Source organism: Haemorhous mexicanus, chromosome 21, assembly GCF_027477595.1.
Source record: "Haemorhous mexicanus isolate bHaeMex1 chromosome 21, bHaeMex1.pri, whole genome shotgun sequence".
Taxonomy (NCBI): domain Eukaryota; kingdom Metazoa; phylum Chordata; class Aves; order Passeriformes; family Fringillidae; genus Haemorhous; species Haemorhous mexicanus.
In genome coordinates this window covers 4,060,276-4,081,084 of record NC_082361.1, presented here as the reverse complement: position 1 = coordinate 4,081,084, position 20,809 = coordinate 4,060,276, and the positions used below count along the sequence as shown (strand labels likewise).

Below are 20,809 nucleotides of genomic sequence, written 5' to 3'. Positions count from 1 at the left end.
GCATTTTCCCTTCAAACCTTCTCACCCAGGAATTGCTAGCCTAGTGATTGCAATTGTTTTGCTTCCTCTTTGTCTAATTTTGAGCATTTACCTTCCTTCCAAACCCATTAAATTGGAATTTCAAAAACAAGAGACATACCTGACATTTCTCAGTTATGTGCATCAAGGATAACAAAGTTTAGCTATTTATTTTTCAGAATTTACCAAACACTTTTTATCTTCAAAACAATCTACACCACTGAATGATTTAAGCTCTACTCTCCTCCCTAGTTCTGACACTCAAATATTACCTCTGTATACATGGGAACCAAGTTACAGTTCCACTTATGCACTGCAAAGATGCGTTTTGACCTTGATCAAATCACTGAAAGGTTGTACACACAAATCAGGACCAGAAGGTAACAAGCAGAATTTTACAGGTGACATAATAAATAATTTGGCAACGCTAAATCAAGCACTCCTATATACACGGCACTCCTAGCTTGAACTGTGGGCAGAAAAAGGAAAAAATTCAGCTCCCCACACTCTGAAAAAATTGCAACTGGTTTCCTTTAAGAATAATGTGCAGCAAGAACAGGAGTCATTTCAGAGCTGGAGAGGGTTTCTCAGCTCTAATTACTCCCGATCGCTGTAATTTACAGGTTTGCAGTGGGTAGAAATCGCCAAGATTCACACGTTTTCAGATCAACAGCTGCCACTATTAGAGAGCAAATCGTGCAGCCTTCTGCACCACTGCAACAGCCTGTGGCCCTGGCAGGTCAGGAGCGAGAGGCAAAGGTGCCACCACAACCCAAGGGTGCCAGCAAACTTCAGCAGAGGACAAGAATTTCACCCTCAGCACCCTTGGAAGGAGCTTGAAGGGCACAAGGCAAGCAGAGCATGTGCTTTTCCTTCTCTGGTTGGGCTCCCTTTCCATCTCTGCAGGTGGTTGTTTGTAACCTTGGGGTAGTTATTAAGATGGGAAATAACCACATTCCACCCAGTTTCTCTGGCAGTTCTGGGGCACACTACAATTAGGATTGCATTCTACTGGCTGCATGTAGGGGGCAAGGTTCCAGCCTCAAAGGAACAGATTTTTCCAGACATAAGACCAAGCAAAATACTTGGTGGCCTCTAAGACATCCATTCTTCCTGTATATGGTAACTCAGCAGATGATCATGTTAATACTTTGCAAAGAAGGTCCCAGTCCTTACTGAACATGTGAGATGCAGAAAAAGGAGATGACTTTCCTCAAGGTCAGACAGTGAGCAGGAATTAGAGCTCATTGCCAATTCCTCTGGTTACCCTTAGGGATCAGACAGGCCCATTAGTGTGGAGATGCAAAGGGACTCCAGGTTACTCACAGTGCAAAGCAAGATGCCAGTCTTGGATTTTAGGAATTCCTGGAAGACCTCTGTCCTCTCCTAGAAGATTGAAAAGTAAGAATTAAAAGTCTGCTTATGCACATTACAATCAAACACAAAGCAAATTAGCTAAGGTAACAAATTAACTGTGTCTTGTTCACTAGGATCATGTAAAGATCCAAAAGCAAAGGAACTGGCCTCACAAGTGCCAGTCAGACTCTTCCTGCAAATGGAAAAATCTGTGGCACACAGGTGTGGTCCCAGGTAGGAGGGCAGTGTCTGGGGAAGCCTGGATGCATTTGGGCAAATCAGAGCAGCCAACACCTCCATGGTTTGCACAGAAGCAGAGCCTGTGTGTGCCAGCAAACAGGAACTGTTTGACATGGAGAGGGGATCCACAAAGGATTAGGCAGCACCAACAGAAGCACTGGCACACTTTATGGGCAAGACAGGCTTTTGTGGAAACAAGCAAAGCTGAACATGTTCACTGCTGTCTGTCCAGTCACACGATGGGCAGGATAAGCCCATTTTGTTGACACAGTGATATAATCACATCACAAGAGATCAGCCTCATCATGTGCCCAATGGGGCATGCACACAGCCACTGCTCTGACTCTGGAATTACTGAGTGTCAGAGATGCTCAGCTGCACAGTGAACTGCTGTGGGACAAGGCTTCAAAGTAACAGGGCAGGAGAGATGGCCAGAAATCCCTGCCCAAGGGGAAAGGAGGTTCCCTCCCATGCTTTCCCTTGTACTGGCAAAGGCCACCAGTGGTGCTGATGACACTGGGATGGAGGCTGCTCCTTCCACCAGGGTCAGAGGCAGGTGCTCCCCAGCCTTGTCCCCATCTCTGCTCTGCACCATCACAACCCCTACAGCCCCCACTCCTTACATGAGCTCAGGCCCACAGGTAGGGCCATCCACAGCACCAGATCCCAAATTACCCCCCAGCAGTCTCTGAGCCTTTAAAGGGAACTGCAGGAACCCAGTACAACCCCTCAGCTCCCTTCAAAAGCCTCCTGCCTTGTCAGTCCCCAAACCTTCCCAAGCACATTCCAGTTATTTTAACTAACAGCTTTTAACTAACTAACTGCAAAGCCACAAAAACTGACTCTACAACTCACATTACATCACAATAATATTTGCTATCTCCGAGCACCAATAACCAAAGTTCTCAGCAGAACTTGGTCTTCACTTGCCAATACCACCTCTGCACCTACACTCCCTTTCCTGCTTGCCTTCCAAAATATCCTTATTTCCATGTTCCAAGCCTTTCCCTGGAGTTCTGGCTAGGAGCTAAGTGTTACATTGATGATAGAGAAGAAACCTTACACACTTGACTCCCAGCTAGAGGTGCTGTTCTAGAAAGGAAGGGAAACTTGGGCCTTGCTGACACACTGAACCCTCTGCTGACAAAAATTAAAGAAGAGAGCATGCTGTATCTTGTTGACAATGACAGCAGCCGTGCTCAGCAGTACCATATGGGATCCACAATTTAGCTCCATTAATGCTCTTAATTTGAAGACATCAAGCACTAATTACACACTGGGTACTAAAAAGGCAAAACCCTTCCCCTGGTGCCAGCTACTTAGTGGTGTTCTGTTGGCTTAACAGCTGGTCAGGGTAGAGTTGGGCCAGACCAGGCCTGCTCACTTGCTCAGGCAGGCAGGTTGAGGAAAGGCCAGACTGCAGGGACAGCAAAGCACATGTTTCTGGTCTCCACAGGATGGGAATGAGTGAGAAAAACAATGGCTCTTCACCTCTTGCTTCATCAGAAGAGCTCTATTCATTTACCATCTCTGCTGTGCAGCTCAGAGTAGAGCAGCAGCTCTCTCCATCACAGACCAAGGGCAGGATCTGGGCCTGAACTTCCAAGGGAGGTCTCTCAGCTATTGAGAGAAACTCTGCAGTGACAGTTCATCTGACACTCTCCTCCTGGCCTCTCAGCCCTCTGTAGCAAGGTCCAACCTCTCCAACAGGTCCAAAACTGTTTTGGGGTAATCACTGTTACAATGCTATTATTCCATCCCAGGGAAAACAGAAAAACCAAAGCCAAACTGCTCCAGCCTCACTTAATGGGGACAACTTATTATTACAACAGTAATAATGTTTTGGGGCTTGGATAAGGTTTTCCTTTGGCATTAAAAGTCTGTCTTGACTGCATGAAACACAGAGACATAAATGGTTTAGTGCATCCACTGGGAATAGAGAATGGCTGCTCTGCCTGCTGAAATAACACATTTGCTTCTTCAGGTGTGTTTTTCAGATACAGCTACCAAGGTACTTTTCAGAAATGGGACAATATCCTTATTCTCATTAGCAGATGGAAGACTGAGGCCCCTAGAGGTGAGATGACTCTCTGTCCTCTCTTCTGCCCTCCTCCCCAAAATAGCCACATAATAAATCATAGGGAAAAAGGAATAAAACTGCAGATCCTGACATTTTGAGAGTGCTTACTTCCTGTTCCATGTCACCGTGCAGACGTAGAAAATGTAAGCTCACAGAGGAGAGGGGTGAACGTCCAGGCTGTTCTGACTCTGGCCCTCCTGAAAGGACCTTTGCAAGGAGCTCGTGGTAGAATTCCACTTGTTCACAGCTGGAGAAAAAGATGATCATCTTGTGGCGCTTTTCAAACTGCAAGAACAAGAGAATTGCACATGACCACTTCCAAAGGCCTCTCCCAATTCCCAGATCATGAAAAGATCCAGGTGGTTTACACTTCTGGAGATATAATTATCTGGGAAAGGATTACAGAGTCTGACACCAAACAGAGAGCCCACAACAGAAGAATGAGTACATGCTGCACAGGGATCTCTCAGCCAGCATGAAAGACACAACAGCACCTCAGCTCTCTTGTGGTTCAAGATGCACTTCAAAGCCCTGGATCTAATCCATGCTATCCTCAACAGAGGAACAGATAAAGGAGTTGGAAAGGGCAAAGGGCTACTTAGTAATATAAATGCAAACAGAGTCTCACCTTGCATTTCTGCAGGATAAAAGCTGCTAACGTGACAAGCCTCAGTTTGCTGGGGACCATCATGACATACTGCTGGAGTGTCTCTGGAACAGCAAAGTTTTCCTGCTCCATGCAGTTCAATGACCTGCTGGCTTCCCTGTCTGTTTGTGATGCTGGTTCAGGCACCTTCTGGATTTCATCTGCTATGGAAATGCTGACAGGGTCATTCAAGCTGATATCAGCCAGGCGTGTCACTCCTAAACCACAGAAATGAGAGACACGTGAGGCCCAGTCTGGCCTGGGATGATGCACTGACAGAAAAAACCAACTAACACAATTCCAGTGAAAAGGAGTGGAGGGTAAGAACCCAGTGAGCCACCCTCAGACACTGACAGCACCCCCTCACAAACCTCAGCCTTTTTAAGGCTTACCAGGCTTAGCTGCTATGGACTCCACCAGAACTTTGACAAGACACTACTCCAGCTGACTGTGCTATTTTACACATTTTATGAATGTCTTTATGGACAGACAGCATTTGGCAGGCCTACTTTTAAATGAGTGTGGGAAAATCCCAGCAGATCTTCACTCTGTCAAGAGTGCAGGAGTCAGGAGACCTGGCTCAGTTCCTGCCACAGCAGATGACTGCTTGTGTGGTGCAGAGCAAAGCATACAACAGCTCCCTTGCAATTAGCTTTTTGCCTTAATTCTGCATTTGTAAAGCAAACAAATGAACTTTTAGGTTCATAGTGACTTTGCTATGGAATTTGGGAGACATACATGGAGACCATGGAAGTACATACACTGACAGAAATTCCAGTAATAAAGGAAGTGCCGTAAGCCAAAGAATTTAACAGAAATTAACAGGAAATTAATTCCACTCCTGCAAAGGACTTCAGACTGGGCTGTAACAGAGGCAGACTCAACCAAGTGTTCTGCCTGTGCATTATACAGCTACAAGAGCCCCCATCTGTCCATAACCCACCTTCGGTGAGGGTGGCTGAGAGCAGCACATTCTGACGTGTCTCTCTCTCAGCATTTAAAGCATTGAGTATCACAGCCACATCCTTCTCAAAGCCCAGGTCCAGGATCCTACAGATACAGCAGACATGGTTAAGGGTGCTGTAAGAAGGAGAAAGTCTTAATACTGCATGACATCTTTGCAATGAACAATTGTCCAACAATCTGTCCAAAATGGGTATTTCGTTCTAATCCCAGACATCTGGTGCTTGGCTGAGACCACTGAGCATGAATGGATTAAAATCACACCATCTCATAATTTAAAACAATATTTAGTGAATTATGATGCAGAGGGTATTGTAATAATTCTCCATATCTGAACACTTGGAATTTACCTGTCTGCTTCATCAATAATCAGCCACTGAGTGTGACGGAAATGAATACACTGCGTGGACCTGATGTGATCAACCAGGCGGCCCGGGGTGGAGATGAGGATATTTATCCCTTTCCTTAACCTGTGCAGGTTCAAAAACAAAAAATAAAACCCAGGTAAGAGAAAGAGAAGAAAGAAAAACAACCCCATGCAGGTTAACATGGAATAGGACCCAGGGTGAGGAACCGGAATCTACAGAGGGAAAAAGTGTCACAGTAAAATCAGGGACAGCACCTTCTCACTGATAAAAACTGATTTGTTTTGTCCAGCTAAAATTTATCCTTGATCATCACTGACACTGATAGTCAGAGGCACACTCAGTGCTAAGGACAGAGTGGAAAGAAATATTAATAATATTAAAAAAAAAAATCCCTAACACACCCCAGCTAGGTTTTCTTTTCTAATTGAGTACTTGTTTTACTGTCAAGAGTAAACTTCTTTTTGTGTATGATTACATAGAAAGAAATGAAAATTCCATTTTGGATTACCAGCTTACAATTCAATTCTTGAAAAGGGGAAAGAAAGGAATTTTTAACACCAGGAAATCTCTTCTCCAGAAAGCAATTTCCCCCATAACAAATACAGTTGGTGGTAAGCAAATACAGGTGTTTGTCAGAAGAGGGAAAAAAAAATACTGACACAAGAGCTCATCTTCTCAGAAGGCTCATCAACACTTTAGAAATAGATTCAACTGGGGGAAGTGAATGTTTCCTGCTGACCCAGCCACAGTGCCTGTGTAAGATCCAGGGGATCAAAGCTTGATCCAGGCTCACCATCCTCCCTCCCAGTAAGAAAAACACTCTGATGAAGAGTAGCAGATAAAGAGTCTGTAGAACAGAAGGACCCAAAATACAATTTAAGAAGCTGGTTTCCTACCTGGCTTTTTCTGATTTTCTCTTTTCTCCCCCCATTAGCACTCCAGGCACAATCCAGGTAAATGGCTACAGAAAAGAAAACAAAGACCAGCAATGATTCTTCTTAATAACAAGACAAAGCCTAATCAAAAAGAGAGAGGATGGAGCTGACAGCAGTGTGCATGTGATGTGATCACAGCTCCAGCACTAAAAAAAGACTTTTAAGTCTCTTTTTAAGATTTATAAATTTATAAGACTTATAAATAATGAGGAAGTACCCTATTATTCCAAAGAAAAATGAAGAGGGGGTGGAAATATGGATCAGATAAATAAATGATTTAAACACCTTCTAGCCCAATGGTAAGATACTCTGCCTCAATTACAAGGAAAGCACTATCATTTAATGATTTTAAAAGCCTTCTCATTTCTCCAGTCATTCAGCTGGCAAAGCAGTTCCCCAAGTCCTGCTCCCCATCTGAAACCCATCTGGCCAGTATTAGTTTCAGTAAAACGGTCCTTGTCACCACGAGAGTTTCCATTCATAACTCAGCCTGAGACAATGAAAGGTATTTCTACAAACAAATGGCTGTGGAAATCAACTGTGCTTGTTTATCAGCACATGTGCAACTAGGGTGCCATAATTAATCACTTAATTGCTCATGTAATAATTTAAAACATGCCATAGGGAAATCACACACTTAAACACATTTATCTTTAAGGACCATACATCTTGCCAGGTGCTGGATTTCCTTAAACCTCCAGCTGAATTCACAGGAAGTGAAGTTGTTTAGCTCCTCACAGGCATAAGAAGAACACAGAGCACTGAATTCTTACCTTAAGTAGTTTCTGGATTGTATCAAAACTTTGGAGTGCAAGCTATGGAAATCAACAAAAGAAAATGAGCTCTAAATCTCTCTGGACTAAAAAGCTGGATTACAAATCCCCATGGCACAAAAATCTGTAAATTAATCTAGTTATGTATATCAGAATTCTAAATGCATCCTTAGTTTTTCTTTTAGAAGCTGCTTATTAATTTTTTTCTCTTGAACAATCTCCCTTTTATTGTATTTTGACCTGCTCAAAAACCTCTACTGGCTCAGCTTCATGAGCCAGCTCTCAGGACAAGAGAGACTACTGCTGGCTTCTGTGGATGCCCTGGGGAAGAAAACAAGCTACAGGCACAGAAGAGTTTGCTCCAGAGGAAAAATAAAAGGGAAAATTAGAGAAATGCTGAGAAAAAACCACCATGAAAAGGAAACACATAGGTCAATTATCTTCTGGCAGCCCTCACTGTTCCTCACTGATCCATGGAGTGATTGTGCCACTGGTTCTTTCTATCTCTGCATTTCTTTTCTTCCATTACAAAGTAATACCAATTGTAATCACAAATTATCTTCCTAAGTACTCTCAATGGCAGCCCTTAAATGAGTTTACACACAGTTTCCTCCATGCTTAGTATTCACATGGCATCCTAAGAGGCAGCAAGTTGTTGATGTAAAAATTTAAATAGCTTCAGAGCCTTCTCCTTTCAGGTAACAGAGCACAGATATTGTACTGCAGGCAGGATAAAATATTGGATCCCAAATGAGATACCTGCAATCAATTCTCCATATGGAAGCTATTATCATTTGACAAACAAAACAAAAATAAAATAGGTTGATAACCTTTTCTGACATTGCCTTTGTAATTGCAAATAATATAAATTAAATTGAAGAGTTCAGTGGAGAAACCAACTCTTGGAGGCCTCAGCTTCAGCATTCACTTATGGATTTGAATAAACAGCTTTGAAAATGAAATACTTGTATAAAGCTACACATTTAAGCTGAATTCACTGGTTTTACTCATTCCCCCTACACGGAGCCAGAGTTTCTGCAGCCTCCACAAAGATTTCTAACTGCAGGAGAACTGAGAAACTCCTTTCTTACTCTGGCTGGCACTGAACAAAAATGACAACACTTTCTGTGAGGGCAAGATCTGAGCAAAAGGAGAGTGATCTGAGAGTGTTTTCTGATGTGGGGAACTCTGGTGGACTCACACCCACATCCCAAAAATCAGTGTTCAGATAGACTGAGGAAGGAAAAGCCACGAACCTCCCCAAAAATCAGTGTTCAGATAGATTGAGGAAGGAAAAGCCACCTACCTCCCCCAAAATCAGTGTTCAGACAGACTGAGGAAGGAAAAGCCACCTACCTCCCCCAAAAAATCAGTGTTCAGACAGACTGAGGAAGGAAAAGCCACCTACCTCCCTGGTTGGGACGAGCACAAGTGCGTAGGGGCCATCGCTGCGCTGCAAACACACAAGAGCAGGGCTCTGAGAGAAGGCAGCACTGAGCACAGCCCTTCCACACCTCCCTGCTCTCAGCCAGCACTGAAGACCTTCAGTCTAAGTCTGTACATGACATTTTAGGCTATTTCTGCCCCACAGCTTTTATAAAATCAAGTTTTTCACGTGTCAGTCCTACACTGGCTTCTTGTCCCTGCTTGCTCAGTCAAAGCCAACATTTTCTTGCACACACACGTTGTTTCACTCCTGTGCTCCTGAGCTGCAGGGATGCTCTCCTGCTTGATGCACAGCAACAATCTGCAGGTAGGAGTGACAATCCAGGATGGGCTGGAAAAGCTTCACCCCTTCAGTCAGGATGATCTCTTTCCATAAAATGCACAAGATCTGCAGCAGCATTTTCTGGTGTATGATCCAAACTGGGAGCAATCAGCCAATCCCACCCCATGCCAAGATTACTTAACAGTAACCTTTGTTTTCAGCTCTTCCAGACCATTTCTTCTGTTCTCTACCTTCTCCACACCTGATAATTTAATTTAGCCCATTTCCAATTTATCCTGCAGCATGGAGCAATGGGGAATGGCTAACATTGATCTTGTACCATCCACACCTCAAGAGAGCTGAAAAATCCCATCTGTCACATGTACAAATAAAGGGGAATGTGGATTGCTTGTATGAAAAAGAGACAGCAATGACTACAGGAGCTGGATTTTATTTTTATTAATCTTAGTATCAGAAGCAAATTTATTTACTGCTGTTGGACCTACCTGTATTTTGCATTCCATTCCTTGCAAAGACTGCACAAGTGGAATCCCATAGGCAAGAGTTTTACCTTTTTGAAAGGGAGAAAATAAGAAAATTTTCCATTAAAAAAAAAATTATATGTGGCAATTACAACACTCCAGAAAACCAAAGTACCATTTGTCCCACCATTCTTAAACTGCAGCCAGAGTCTGGAAAAGTTTCTATTACATAGGAAGTTTTCAGAATGGAAGATTAACAGGCAATTCAATAAAGGGTCAATTAGAAAAGAGAGGTGGTGCTATCCCACTAAGATCTACCTAAATAAATGCAGTTAACACACCCTAAGGAAGGACAGTGGCAGTTCAACACTGACCTGAACCAGTCTGAGATCTCACCAGGGCATCTCTGCCTTGCAGGAGCACAGGAATCGTTTGCTTCTGAACACTGGGTGACAAACAAAGCAGGGCAGGAAATGCTAATTAAACACAGGATGGAATTCCAAGATTTTAACACACAGTGACCGTCTTAAAACTCTTTACCCCAAATTTCCCGCACTCATCTCCTCTGCTGTGCAGCTACATCAGCTGAGGTGGTTTCTAAGCAAAGCCACTGGCATCAGATGTGATAAATTCAAACCAGATGGGTTTATGATTCAAGTACCAAACTAGAAGGCAGGAGTCCCTACAAACCCAATAGCAAATAAGACAGTGGTACTATGGTCTTCACAAACCCATTAAATATAATGAAATAATCACAGGTGATTGGCTTTTAGGGGTAAACTGCAAAGTTTTGATATTGATTTGCTTACCTAGTCATGCTGCAAATGTTTAGGACAGTGTTTATTGTGGAGATCTAGAAAGATAATAAAGAGAAATAAAGGTTTTGTTGTCAAACTGTTCCTTTTGTTACTTCTTGTACTGCCAAGACAGGACAAAACCCAGAAGACTGACATTTATTCCGTGCATAACTGAGGAGATAGGTCCATAAAGTTCCCATCTCCTCAGAATACTTCTTAGTTAATCAGAATTACACCATTGCTGGCTTTCTGTGGTTTTTTTGGTACTACAGCAGCAAACAGTGAAGAGGGCTGGGACTGTGTCTGGGGACAGGTCAGGACATGGACCAGCACCCTGAGTGATAAAATCAGGTGAAGTATCCAGGTCACCATCAATAAAAGCTCTCTGAGCTGCCCCCCGCTCAAACCCCCTGGTTCTGAGGCATGGTAGCCCTCCTGCCACTCACCAGATGTGGGTGGAGGTCCAGCTGGCTGAAGGAATCTGTAGTGAAAACATTTTCTTGCACCTGCTGCACTTCTTTTCTGAATTAGGGGAAAGAAAAACAAAACAAACAGTAGAGTTAGAAATAATACAACAGCATTTTACATAATCAGCAATGAAACTTCATCTACCAAGCAAGGGCAAGAATTCAAGACACTGAATTTCAAGGCATTGCAAAGGGGTTTTTTCCCCCCTCCCATTTATCTAAAATACCTGTGAATTTCTGGGATGTCTGGGTTGTTTTTAAACAGGCTGGATGTCTTGATGAAAGATTTGCTCTTCTGGCTTTCATTCTGTTTGTCAATCAGCTGCTTCTTAGGAACAGTTTTTCGTGATGAGCTTCCCTCCTCCCTCCTGTCAGCTTCCGTGGCACCCTTCCTGAAGGGGTTTATGGATAATTTACGTTTGCGTTTCACGGGTGGAGTTCCATGTGGCGACTGGAGCTTCCTCTTCAGAGCACCAGATTGCTTTAAAGTGAAACAAACCGGTCAGCAGTGACTGGGAGTTAACACACAAGAACCTTATTTTTGGAATCCCCCACTCCATGACTAAAGAAATCAAAGCTGTTTTCTGCAGCTACACAACTCCTACTCCAACAGATCCACCACCGCGCCTGAGACTTCAGACGCTTTTGAAATGCCATGAGCAACCTGAAGCCACATCTAGAGCTCAGCCCTAAAGGATTCCACCTAACTTCTCCAGTGACTGGGCAGAACGGGCTTTAAAAATCTCTCTCAAAATCATTTTAAAGCCTCTGCAGACGGAGCAGAGAGCTGGGAGAGCATCGTCCCCAGCCCGTCAAAGGGAACGCGGTGAGCCGGGGCAGCGCCGTCTGCCCGCAGCTCCGGGGGCTCGGAAGAGCCGGATCTGCCCGACCCCTGCCCGGGGAGCCCCGGTGCCGGATCAGCCCCGGCTCGGGCGGGGGAGAAGCCAAAAGCTCCATTTAACAACTTGGCGGACGCTGCCTCCCCGTCCGGTCACGGTCCCGCAGGGTCCCGTGTGCCGTATCCCATGTCCCCTTTCCCGCAGGGTCCTGTATCTCGTATTCCGTGTCCCTTGTACCGCAGGGTCCCGTGTCCCGCAGACCCCACACTCCTCCCCTCCCTTCCCCTCCGCTCTTACCCTGCCGAGGCCGCGCATCCCCACGCCCGCCGCCATGTCCCGCCCGCTCCTCCGCAAGGCCCTGGGGCCGCCTCCCGCCCGCCCGGCCCGGCCCGTGGAGGCGGCGCGGCGGCGGGTGCGGAGGCTCCCCCCGAGACCGGAGCACTCCCGGCTTCTCGCGCACCCCGCGGCGCTGCGGGGGCTCCGTGAGGGCTCTCCGTACCCCGCAACCCGCGCTCCCGGGCCCGCGGGGCGCGCAGGCGGCGGCGGGGCAGCCCCGGCCGGGCCCGCCGGGGGCTTCGGCGGCGGCGCGTGCGCGCGGCCCGTGAGGCGGCGGCAACATGGCGGCGGCGGCGGCGGCGGCGGCGGCGTCGGGGCGGGAGGAGCCGCCGCTGGGGCTCGAGGCTGTCGTGGAGGACGCGGCGGCAGCGGCGGCAGCGAGCGCCGGGTTCCGGCTCACGGCGGTGAGGCGAGAACCGGCGGTGCGGCTGCAGCACGGCGCCAGCGGGCTGGAGCCGCTGGCCTGGTCCGAGGACCACCGGGTGTCGGTGAGCACGGCCCGCAGCATCGCCGTGCTGGAGCAGCTCAGCGACGTGCACAGCGGCGGGCAGGACATGGTCATCCACCGCACCGCCGTGCCCGCGCCCGGCGCCGCCTGCATGCTCAAGGTGAGCGCCTGGCACGACCTCGTCAATGTGTGTGAATGTCTAAAGGGGGAGGTGGCGAGAAAAAGGAGCCAGGGGTGGTTCAGGTTGGACATCAGGAGGAGTTTCCTCCCAGGAAGGGTGATCGGACTGCGGGATGGGCTGCCCAGGGAGCTGGTGGAGCCACCGGCCGTGGAGGTGTTCAGGGAACCCCTGGACGTGGCGCTCAGGGCCTGGGCTGGGTGACAAGGTGGGGATCGGGTCCAGGCTGGACTCGATGATCTCAGAGGCTTTTCCAGCTTTAATGATTCTGTGGTTTTTCATGATGGTGCCAAGCAAAAAGTCAAGAGAAACAAGCATAAACTGATAGACACAGAGCTGCACCTGAACACGAGAAGAACTTTTTTCCTGTGCAGAATCCAGAGAGAGTCTGGAGTCTTCCCCAGTGTGGTCCCTTCCAGCCTGACCCATCCTGGGATTCTGATCTTCCTCCTGGAGAGCTGCCCCTGCCCTGCCCAGAGCTCTCATTTTAAAAGCACAGGAGAGAGATAACTGCATCCCAGTGATGTCCAGGGATTCTGAAGTTCTGCAGTTTTCCTGAGAATCACTTGAGCTCCAGTACAGTTATTTCAATAGAATTTTAAGTAGGAATCTTCCTTTGTTTTGCTACCTAAGCTGAAGGATTTTTGCAGCAGGGATTTCTCTGGCCTTCGGGGGAACATCTGACTTTCTATGAAGATGGCAGATGTGGGTGAATATCTTACTAAATAATACTTTTGTTGTTGTGAATCTGATTTTATTTTCCAAAACAATGCTGAGAATATGGAATGGAGTTGAAATACTGAGTAATTACATATGATACCAGATATCTTTAAAAGAACAAAAGTATGAAAACAGGCTCTTTGATTTAGCAGACAAAAATTCAGTATCTGAGAGTCAAAACTATGCAAATTCAGGGCATTAATGAAGCTGAAGTCTTTAGGAGTGACATCAGTTGACGAGTGTGTACTATATACGAAACAACACAACACAGATTTGCTGCTTTTTTTAAGGTAAAAAAGGGACTTTTATTTTTTTAACTTCAACATTTATAGATTTTTAAAAGTGACAGTGGATTGTAGGGTGAAAGTACCACCTCTCTAATGACACTAAACATACTAATAGTTTATCAAATTTCTTTTCTTTTATAAAAGAATGCAAAACAATAAATTATTTACATAAAATATATTAAAAAATCATTACAAAAATATAAACATTAAAAACTTTTAAAATCTTAAAAAAATCAAAGCAACACCAGTGTAGCATTGGTCATGATGGGGGATGCTCTGTTTGAAGATACAAATTCATTCCAGGAAAGTCTTCCTGGAAAAACCAGTTGTACAATTTAAAGGTACAAGTTTTAGGGGCTCTTTTTGTTCTCTTTTAGGTTGGCCCAAAGAAGGAGGTGGCTGAGTGTAAGGAGAAGTTCGCCAGCTCAGTGGATCCCACCGTCAGCCAGACGTTTATGCTGGACCGAGTGTTCAACCCCGAGGGGAAGTCCCTGACACCCATGCGGGGTTTCAAATATTCCAGCTGGTCCCCTCTGGGCTGTGACGCCAACGGGAGGTGCCTGCTGGCAGCCCTGACCATGGACAACCGCCTGACCATCCACGCCAACCTCAACCGGCTGCAGTGGGTGCAGCTGGTGGACCTGACCGAGCTCTACGGCGAGCGCCTGTTGGAGGCCGGTTACAGACTGTGCAAGGCTGACACTCCCTGCGGGGAGCTGGGAGACTTCCCCGAGTTCCAGCGGCGGCACAGCATGCAGGCCCCGGTGCGCATGGAGTGGTCGGGCATCTGCACCACCCAGCAGGTGAAGCACAACAACGAGTGCCGGGACGTGGGCAGCGTGCTGCTGGCCGTGCTGTTTGAGAATGGGAACATCGCCGTGTGGCAGTTCCAGCTGCCCTTCCTGGGCAAGGAATCCATCACTTCCTGCAACACCATAGAGTCGGGAATAAGCTCCCCCAGCGTGTTGTCCTGGTGGGAGTACGAGCACAACAACCGCAAGATGAGCGGGCTGATCGTGGGCAGCGCCTACGGCCCGGTGAAGATCATCCCTGTCAACCTCAAGGCGGTCAAAGGCTACTTCACGCTGAGACAGCCCGTGGTCTTGTGGCAGGAGATGGACCAGCTGCCCGTGCACAGCATCAAATGCATCCCTCTCTACCACCCCTACCAGAAATGCAGCTGCAGCCTGGTGGTGGCTGCGAGAGGCCCTTACGTGTTCTGGTGCCTCCTGCTGATATCCAAAGCGGGGCTGAACGTGCACAATTCCCACGTGACGGGGCTCCACTCCTTGCCCATTGTCTCCATGACTGCGGACAAGCAGAACGGCACGGTGTACACCTGCTCCAGCGATGGCAAGGTCAGGCAGCTCATCCCCATATTCACAGACGTTGCTTTAAAGTTTGAGCACCAGCTGATAAAGCTCTCGGAGGTGTTTGGCTGTGTCAGGACTCACGGGATCGCCGTCAGCCCCTGCGGGGCGTACCTGGCGGTCATCACCACCGAGGGCATGGCCAACGGGCTGCACCCCGTCAACAAAAACTACCAGGTTCAGTTTGTCACCCTCAAGACTTTTGAGGAGGCAGCTGCACAGCTCTTGGAATCTTCTGTTCAGAATCTTTTCAGGCAAGTGGACTTGACGGATCTTGTACGCTGGAAAATCTTGAAGGATAAGCACATTCCTCAGTTCTTACAGGAGGCACTGGATAAAAAGATAGAGAGCTGTGGTTCCACTTACTTCTGGAGGTTTAAGTTGTTTCTGTTGAGGATTTTGTACCAGTCGATGCAGAAAGCCCCTTCAGAGGTCACGTGGAAACCTTCACATGAGGATGCCAAAATCTTGATATCGGATTCCCCTGGGATGGGCAGCACTGAAGATGATCAAGAGGAAGGAACTTCGAAACAAGCCAGCAAGCAGAGCCTGGGGGACACGGGCAAAGGTGTGGACATTGATGACACTGCAGAGGATTCTCTCCATCAGTCGAGTGACTCTGGAGGCCGTGAGCCAATGGTAGAAAAGCTTCTTGAAATACAGGCACAGATTGAGGCCGTAGAAATGCACTTGACACGAGAACACATGAAACGGGTGTTGGGAGAAGTTTACCTGCACACGTGGATTACAGAGAACACCAGCATTCCCACCAGAGGAGTCTGTGACTTCCTAATGTCTGATGATGGCTATGATGACAGAACAGCACGAGTAAGTGGCTCCTCTGCTCGGGGGATTCTGTGTCATTGTCACTTCCTTCTCCCCACTCCTGAAGATACAGCTGGGCTGGGAAAGAGAGCTGTGGTCATGTCATCCTTGCCAGTCAGATTCTGTAGAGCATTCATCTTAAATTCTTCTTCCTTGATATTGTGAAGTAGGAGGGAATGTAAATACAGGTGTTGAAGTTTGGATCAGGCACAATAAAGAATAAAGGTGCCTGAGTTTTTGGAGAACAGGGGAGAGGACTGGGATTATTGTGCTGCTGTCAGTGGGTTTAGAACATGAACTGATTGAGGAATGTTTGTTTTCAATACTAAGTTTGTTTTATCCATCATCTTTACACAAGTGAACTTCAGGTGTATTTCCTCTAGTCAATCACACTGTGATTCTAACGTTAAGAGCTGGTGTAGTGTGGTGTTCTCCCTGCTGGCATCACTGCCAAGTGTGGCCATCAGCAACTCACTAGGAAAGTGCTCTGGCACAACTGCTGGGTTGTTCTGGCATCCAATTACTATGAATTGAAAGTTTGAGAGGTATCTTAGAAGAATCTTGTTTCTTTTTTACAGTGATGAAAAGTGCCTTCTAAATTGTATTTTATCTATTCAGTTTGCTGTCACACTTTAAAGGTCCCTGGGATGTGGTTTATATCTATTGAAATGTCACAGACAAATTTGATCACATAAATGTTCTGCTATAAACGTTGTACTCCCAGATGACTGCTGAAGACATCCAGGTGATTTCTGAACAGGAATTTTTTTTAGCACATCCGCTGTGATAGGCATGAAGGAAAGCATTGCTGTTATGGTCAGTGGTGTGGTATTAGTTCTTTCAGTACTTTTAAAATTTGCAAGGAATTACTGTTTTTAAGGTCTGTTTCCCTTTAGTGTGAGACAGAAATCTTTAGGAGAACAAAAGGAGAATAAATGAATACTTACTGATACATTGAATTTCTTACACTTTGATTTTTTGGGATTCAGCTCATTGTGTGTCACTCTGAAATGACACTGAGGTGTTCCCACCCTGGCTGTGTCACCGAGTGCCTCCTGTGTGTTGCAGGTGCTGATTGGGCACATCCTGAAGAAGATGAACAAGCAGACCTTCCCTGAGCACTGCAGTTTGTGCAAGGAGATCCTGCCCTTCACCGACCGCAAGCAGGCCGTGTGCTCCAACGGCCACATTTGGCTCAGGTAATGAATGGGCTGAGCTTCCAGAGCTTGTCCCCTCTGGATAATCCAAACATCCTTCAGGAGCTCACTGAACCACTTGTTAGCATTGGAGTGAAGAGGCATGAAGCATCTTAGCCATGCTGCAGGTTTTTTCTGTCCTCTTCCATAAGAGCCAGGGCACTGGAGGTTGGATTTGGTTCTCTTAGCAGGACAGTGTTTTTATAATAAAATGCTTTTGAGCATCTTTTTTTTGGGAAGTGTGGGAGAAAGCAGGCAAGGGAAAATTGAGGACAAGTCATCCTTTGGAACATCACTTGAAGGAGGGTTTGTTCAAGCTCCTTCAGCGTTTGAAAACAAAAGCAGTTTAACAAGAAATGATTGAGAACAGGCACATTGAGAAGTCAGACAAATGAAGTGAAATTTTAGAAAATGAAAAATTAGAATTTGAAATTTTACAAAATGAAATCTTCCTGTACCAGTGTGGGAGGTACATGGAGATTGTCCCTGGAGCTGTGGCAAGTCACTCGTTTGTCACAGAGAAAAGCTGTGCCTAACAGGTTTTGTGTGCTAGTTTGGGTAAATTGTCATGGCCTTAAGGACACCCTGGTTCTTCCCTGGGCAGTAGGGCCTCAAGCTTTTCAACTCCTCTACTGTATGCTAGAATTTTTTTGTCAATGATATATTGGGCTTTGACCTTTCATTTTTGTGTCCCTATGGAATTTGGTACACTTGGGAAGTTTACCTGAATTAATAAATTATTAATTTTCATATTTAATGTGGTTCATTACTGCCTTTACTCTCATAAAGCAAATTGTGAAGAGAACCCAGCCTCCAGTCAGGGCACAGGAAGAGGTGATAAAACAATAAACCCCAAACCTCTTGATAAAACTGCTTGTCCTTTCACAGGTGCTTTCTAACCTACCAGTCCTGCCAGAGTTTGGTGTACAGGAGGTGTTTGCTTCATGACAGCATTGCACGGCACCCAACCCCAGAAGGTAAAATGTTCCTGGGGCCAAAAGAGGCAGGATTGGGGCTTTTGAACTTTTATCTACAAAATGGCTTGAATTAGTTTCACTGAGTTTACTCTTTGAGGCAGTTCCATGTGAAACTCTGCATTTCACAGTGTCCTGGAATTAGTGAGGTGTTAATTGCAAATTAATAACTGCAGAAATTGAGGTATAAATCCCACATTTTAATGAAATCTGGGTAAACATATAATCTGTGCTGGAATGCTCCAGCAGTTAGTTTGATACTCAAGTTGAATATATCAGCATCCAGTTCTGCAAGAGGGATAAAGAAACAGGAACCAAGGACTGTGTTATGAGAGGGATCTAATTTCAGTTTAGAAAATGAGAACACTGCAGTTGGGCCATGATGATCCTTTAAATTTTTTTCCTATATAGCTATGAGCATGTAAGGATAAAGCATGGAGTGTTTCACCTTAATTTTGTCCCCTGCTGAGGTGGAATTTAAACTGGCATTACTTGAAATTTCAGGGCAGAAACAGAGTTGGATTTCACTGAATTCTCAGTCACTCCTGCACATGAATATATACAAACTGTCCAGGATTCCTGCTGAATTTGTGCATCTCAGGTGTCATTCCTCTGTTCATCTCTACCTCCAGCTTTAAACAACTTGTTTTCTTATTTGCAGATCCTGAATGGATCAAGAGGTTATTGCAGGGACCTTGCACCTTCTGTGATTCTCCTGTGTTCTAGAGAAAAGCTGTTTCAAGACTGAAAGTATTTTCTCTACTGCATAAGCTCCCTTTAGCCTGGGAGGATACAGAGACAGGAACACAGACTCTGCTGGAGGGAGAACACCTTGTTCACAGCCCTGTACATAGAACATCACAGGTTCTACAAACTCTTGAAATCCAGAGCCCATTCCATGCTCCAGAAACAGGAATGCACCTGGAAGAGCCATTTTAAAGCTGTTTGGAAATGCACCCAAGGAAGCCTCAGCAGCTGGACGCTGACAAGGAACTGGAGGGTTGAGGAGAGTGGGAATTGTCCTTTCTGCCTGTCAAGTCCTAAAGCTGGGATGGGAACAGCAGAGCTGCCTCTTGAATGGTCTTGGTGGGTAGAGAAGGCTCCAGCTTGCAGTGCTCTCCTTTGCTTTTGAACCACCCTGGCATTTGCTGTAGAACATGGAGCTCTCCAGATAATCCATGGTTCCAGTGTCTTGGCCAGAGGAGCAGATGCCAGTTACAGCCATATGAGAGAATTTGGCCCTTACTGAATTACTGAAAGTCTAGAAGAGTAACTGCCTCAGAAATGTGACAGTGTTTCAGTCACAAGGGTGATATTGGCTGCCTGGGATCAGTAAGGATAATTTTAAAGTATAATAATAATTATTAAACTAATAGCAATTAGCTTAAACACTAATATATATATACATATATATAACATTTCCAATGTTCTTAAATCTCTTGCCTCACTTTCTTTTTCTGAACTAAGTTCTAACTCCTTCCCAGCTTTTGCCAAAGTATTTGCCTTTGGTTTCACTTAACCCTCTACCAAGAGGAATCCTCTTTTCCAGAGAAACTCAGTTACCAAAAGCATTACCAATTAACACTACTGTCAATTAAATTGAGAGTCTCCCTCATACAGCAGTTAAGTTTTATACAAATCTGACACACAAATAATCACTCACAGCTGACAGTTTTTCTTTTCCTAATAGCTCAGTTAAAACACCCCAAACAAACAGAGCACCCCAAACCCAACCTTACCATGGCTGACATGCTCTGGGCAGGGCCAAGGAGGCTGCTCAAGCTCTTTGTGTATCCCAGAATGGTTTTGGTTGGATGGGACCATAAAACTCATCTCATTCCACCCCTGCCATGGCAGGGACACCTCGCACTGTCCCAGGGTGCTCCAAGCCCCTCCAGCCTGGCCTTGGACACTGCCAGGGATCCAGGGGCAGCCCCAGCTGCTCTGGGCACCCTGTGCCAGGGCCTGCCCACCCTCACAAGGAAGGATTTGTTTCTCATATCCCATCTAACCCTACTGAAGCCATTCCCCCTTACCCTGTCATTCCAGGCTCTTGCAGAATCTCTCCATCTCAAGTGGCTGAGTGCAGAAATTTATTTTGCCTTCTAATTGTCCTATCAGAAAAAACATCTTTTTTTTTCCATCTGTTCCTATAGAGAGCAGAATCCTTTTCAACCTCCTATGCAGTGTTAGAGGCATAATACCTCCAAAATGTGTGTGGTTACTTGGTACAGTTTGTCTTGTTAACTTCAATCCATGCTGTCAAATAATCCTGAGTTTGTGTATTTCCGTTCTGCAGAGTACCAATGGCAGAGGTGTCGCCCTGTCTGTGATTCCTGACACTTCCATGTGTGGGAAGTGCTCTACAGCTGTTGAGAAATCATGGAATTGTGCTGACACTCTCAGTGTCCCACCAGTGCATGTGTGATTGGTGCTTGTTTCCTCGATTCAATGACTATGCATATTTTGTTAATGTTCCTTCACCTTTAATAGGAGCAATTTTTTTTTCAGCAAACGTTAAAGAAGTCACCTGTCCTTCTGCTCAGTGTCTCATGCATTAAGCATGATCATGCATTGACTGAGAAGAATATTACTGTAGTAGCCTAGAAACAGCAGAAGCACATTCATCTGTAAAATATTTAGCCTTGTTTGTAAATATCCTTGGAAGTGATACCATAATTGTATTAAAGAAACATTTAGTTTTTTATTGCTGTGCATTGAAAATTGGAATTACTTCAGTGTGCCTGCAGAGAAGGGAAATGTAGCTCGTGTTGGTATCCAGTAAAACAAGGAGTAACCTTGA

The 20,809-nt window shown here is 45.7% G+C and overlaps 2 protein-coding genes across 3 annotated transcripts in view; one reads left to right on the top strand and one right to left on the bottom strand.

Annotated features, from left to right (window-relative positions):
• The window catches only part of DDX31 (DEAD-box helicase 31), a 40,494-nt gene extending 28,381 nt beyond the window's left edge, over positions 1-12,113 (bottom strand). The window contains exons 1-14 of the mRNA XM_059865538.1: positions 11,970-12,113; positions 11,061-11,314; positions 10,813-10,888; positions 10,379-10,422; positions 9,944-10,014; positions 9,594-9,658; positions 8,788-8,832; positions 7,380-7,421; positions 6,568-6,632; positions 5,654-5,773; positions 5,284-5,390; positions 4,323-4,558; positions 3,803-3,979; positions 1,345-1,404 (exon numbers count right to left, since the gene is read on the bottom strand). Coding sequence (XP_059721521.1) covers positions 1,345-1,404; positions 3,803-3,979; positions 4,323-4,558; positions 5,284-5,390; positions 5,654-5,773; positions 6,568-6,632; positions 7,380-7,421; positions 8,788-8,832; positions 9,594-9,658; positions 9,944-10,014; positions 10,379-10,422; positions 10,813-10,888; positions 11,061-11,314; positions 11,970-12,005 — 1,398 coding nt within the window. The 5' untranslated portion in view covers positions 12,006-12,113. The remainder of the gene's footprint in view (positions 1-1,344; positions 1,405-3,802; positions 3,980-4,322; positions 4,559-5,283; positions 5,391-5,653; positions 5,774-6,567; positions 6,633-7,379; positions 7,422-8,787; positions 8,833-9,593; positions 9,659-9,943; positions 10,015-10,378; positions 10,423-10,812; positions 10,889-11,060; positions 11,315-11,969) is intronic.
• Positions 12,114-12,289: 176 nt separating this feature from the next.
• Positions 12,290-20,809, top strand: GTF3C4 (general transcription factor IIIC subunit 4). Of its 2 annotated transcripts, XR_009489097.1 has the most exons (6): positions 12,290-12,616; positions 14,019-15,839; positions 16,905-17,035; positions 17,921-18,009; positions 18,668-19,092; positions 20,306-20,809. XR_009489097.1 is itself a non-coding variant. In XM_059865537.1 (5 exons), exons 1-5 carry the CDS (start codon positions 12,290-12,292, stop codon positions 18,730-18,732), a joined length of 2,433 nt encoding a protein of 810 aa, XP_059721520.1. In that variant the 3' UTR covers positions 18,733-20,809. The 2 variants fall into 2 exon arrangements, 1 of the variants encoding a protein (XP_059721520.1); XM_059865537.1 differs by having other exon boundaries at positions 18,668-20,809.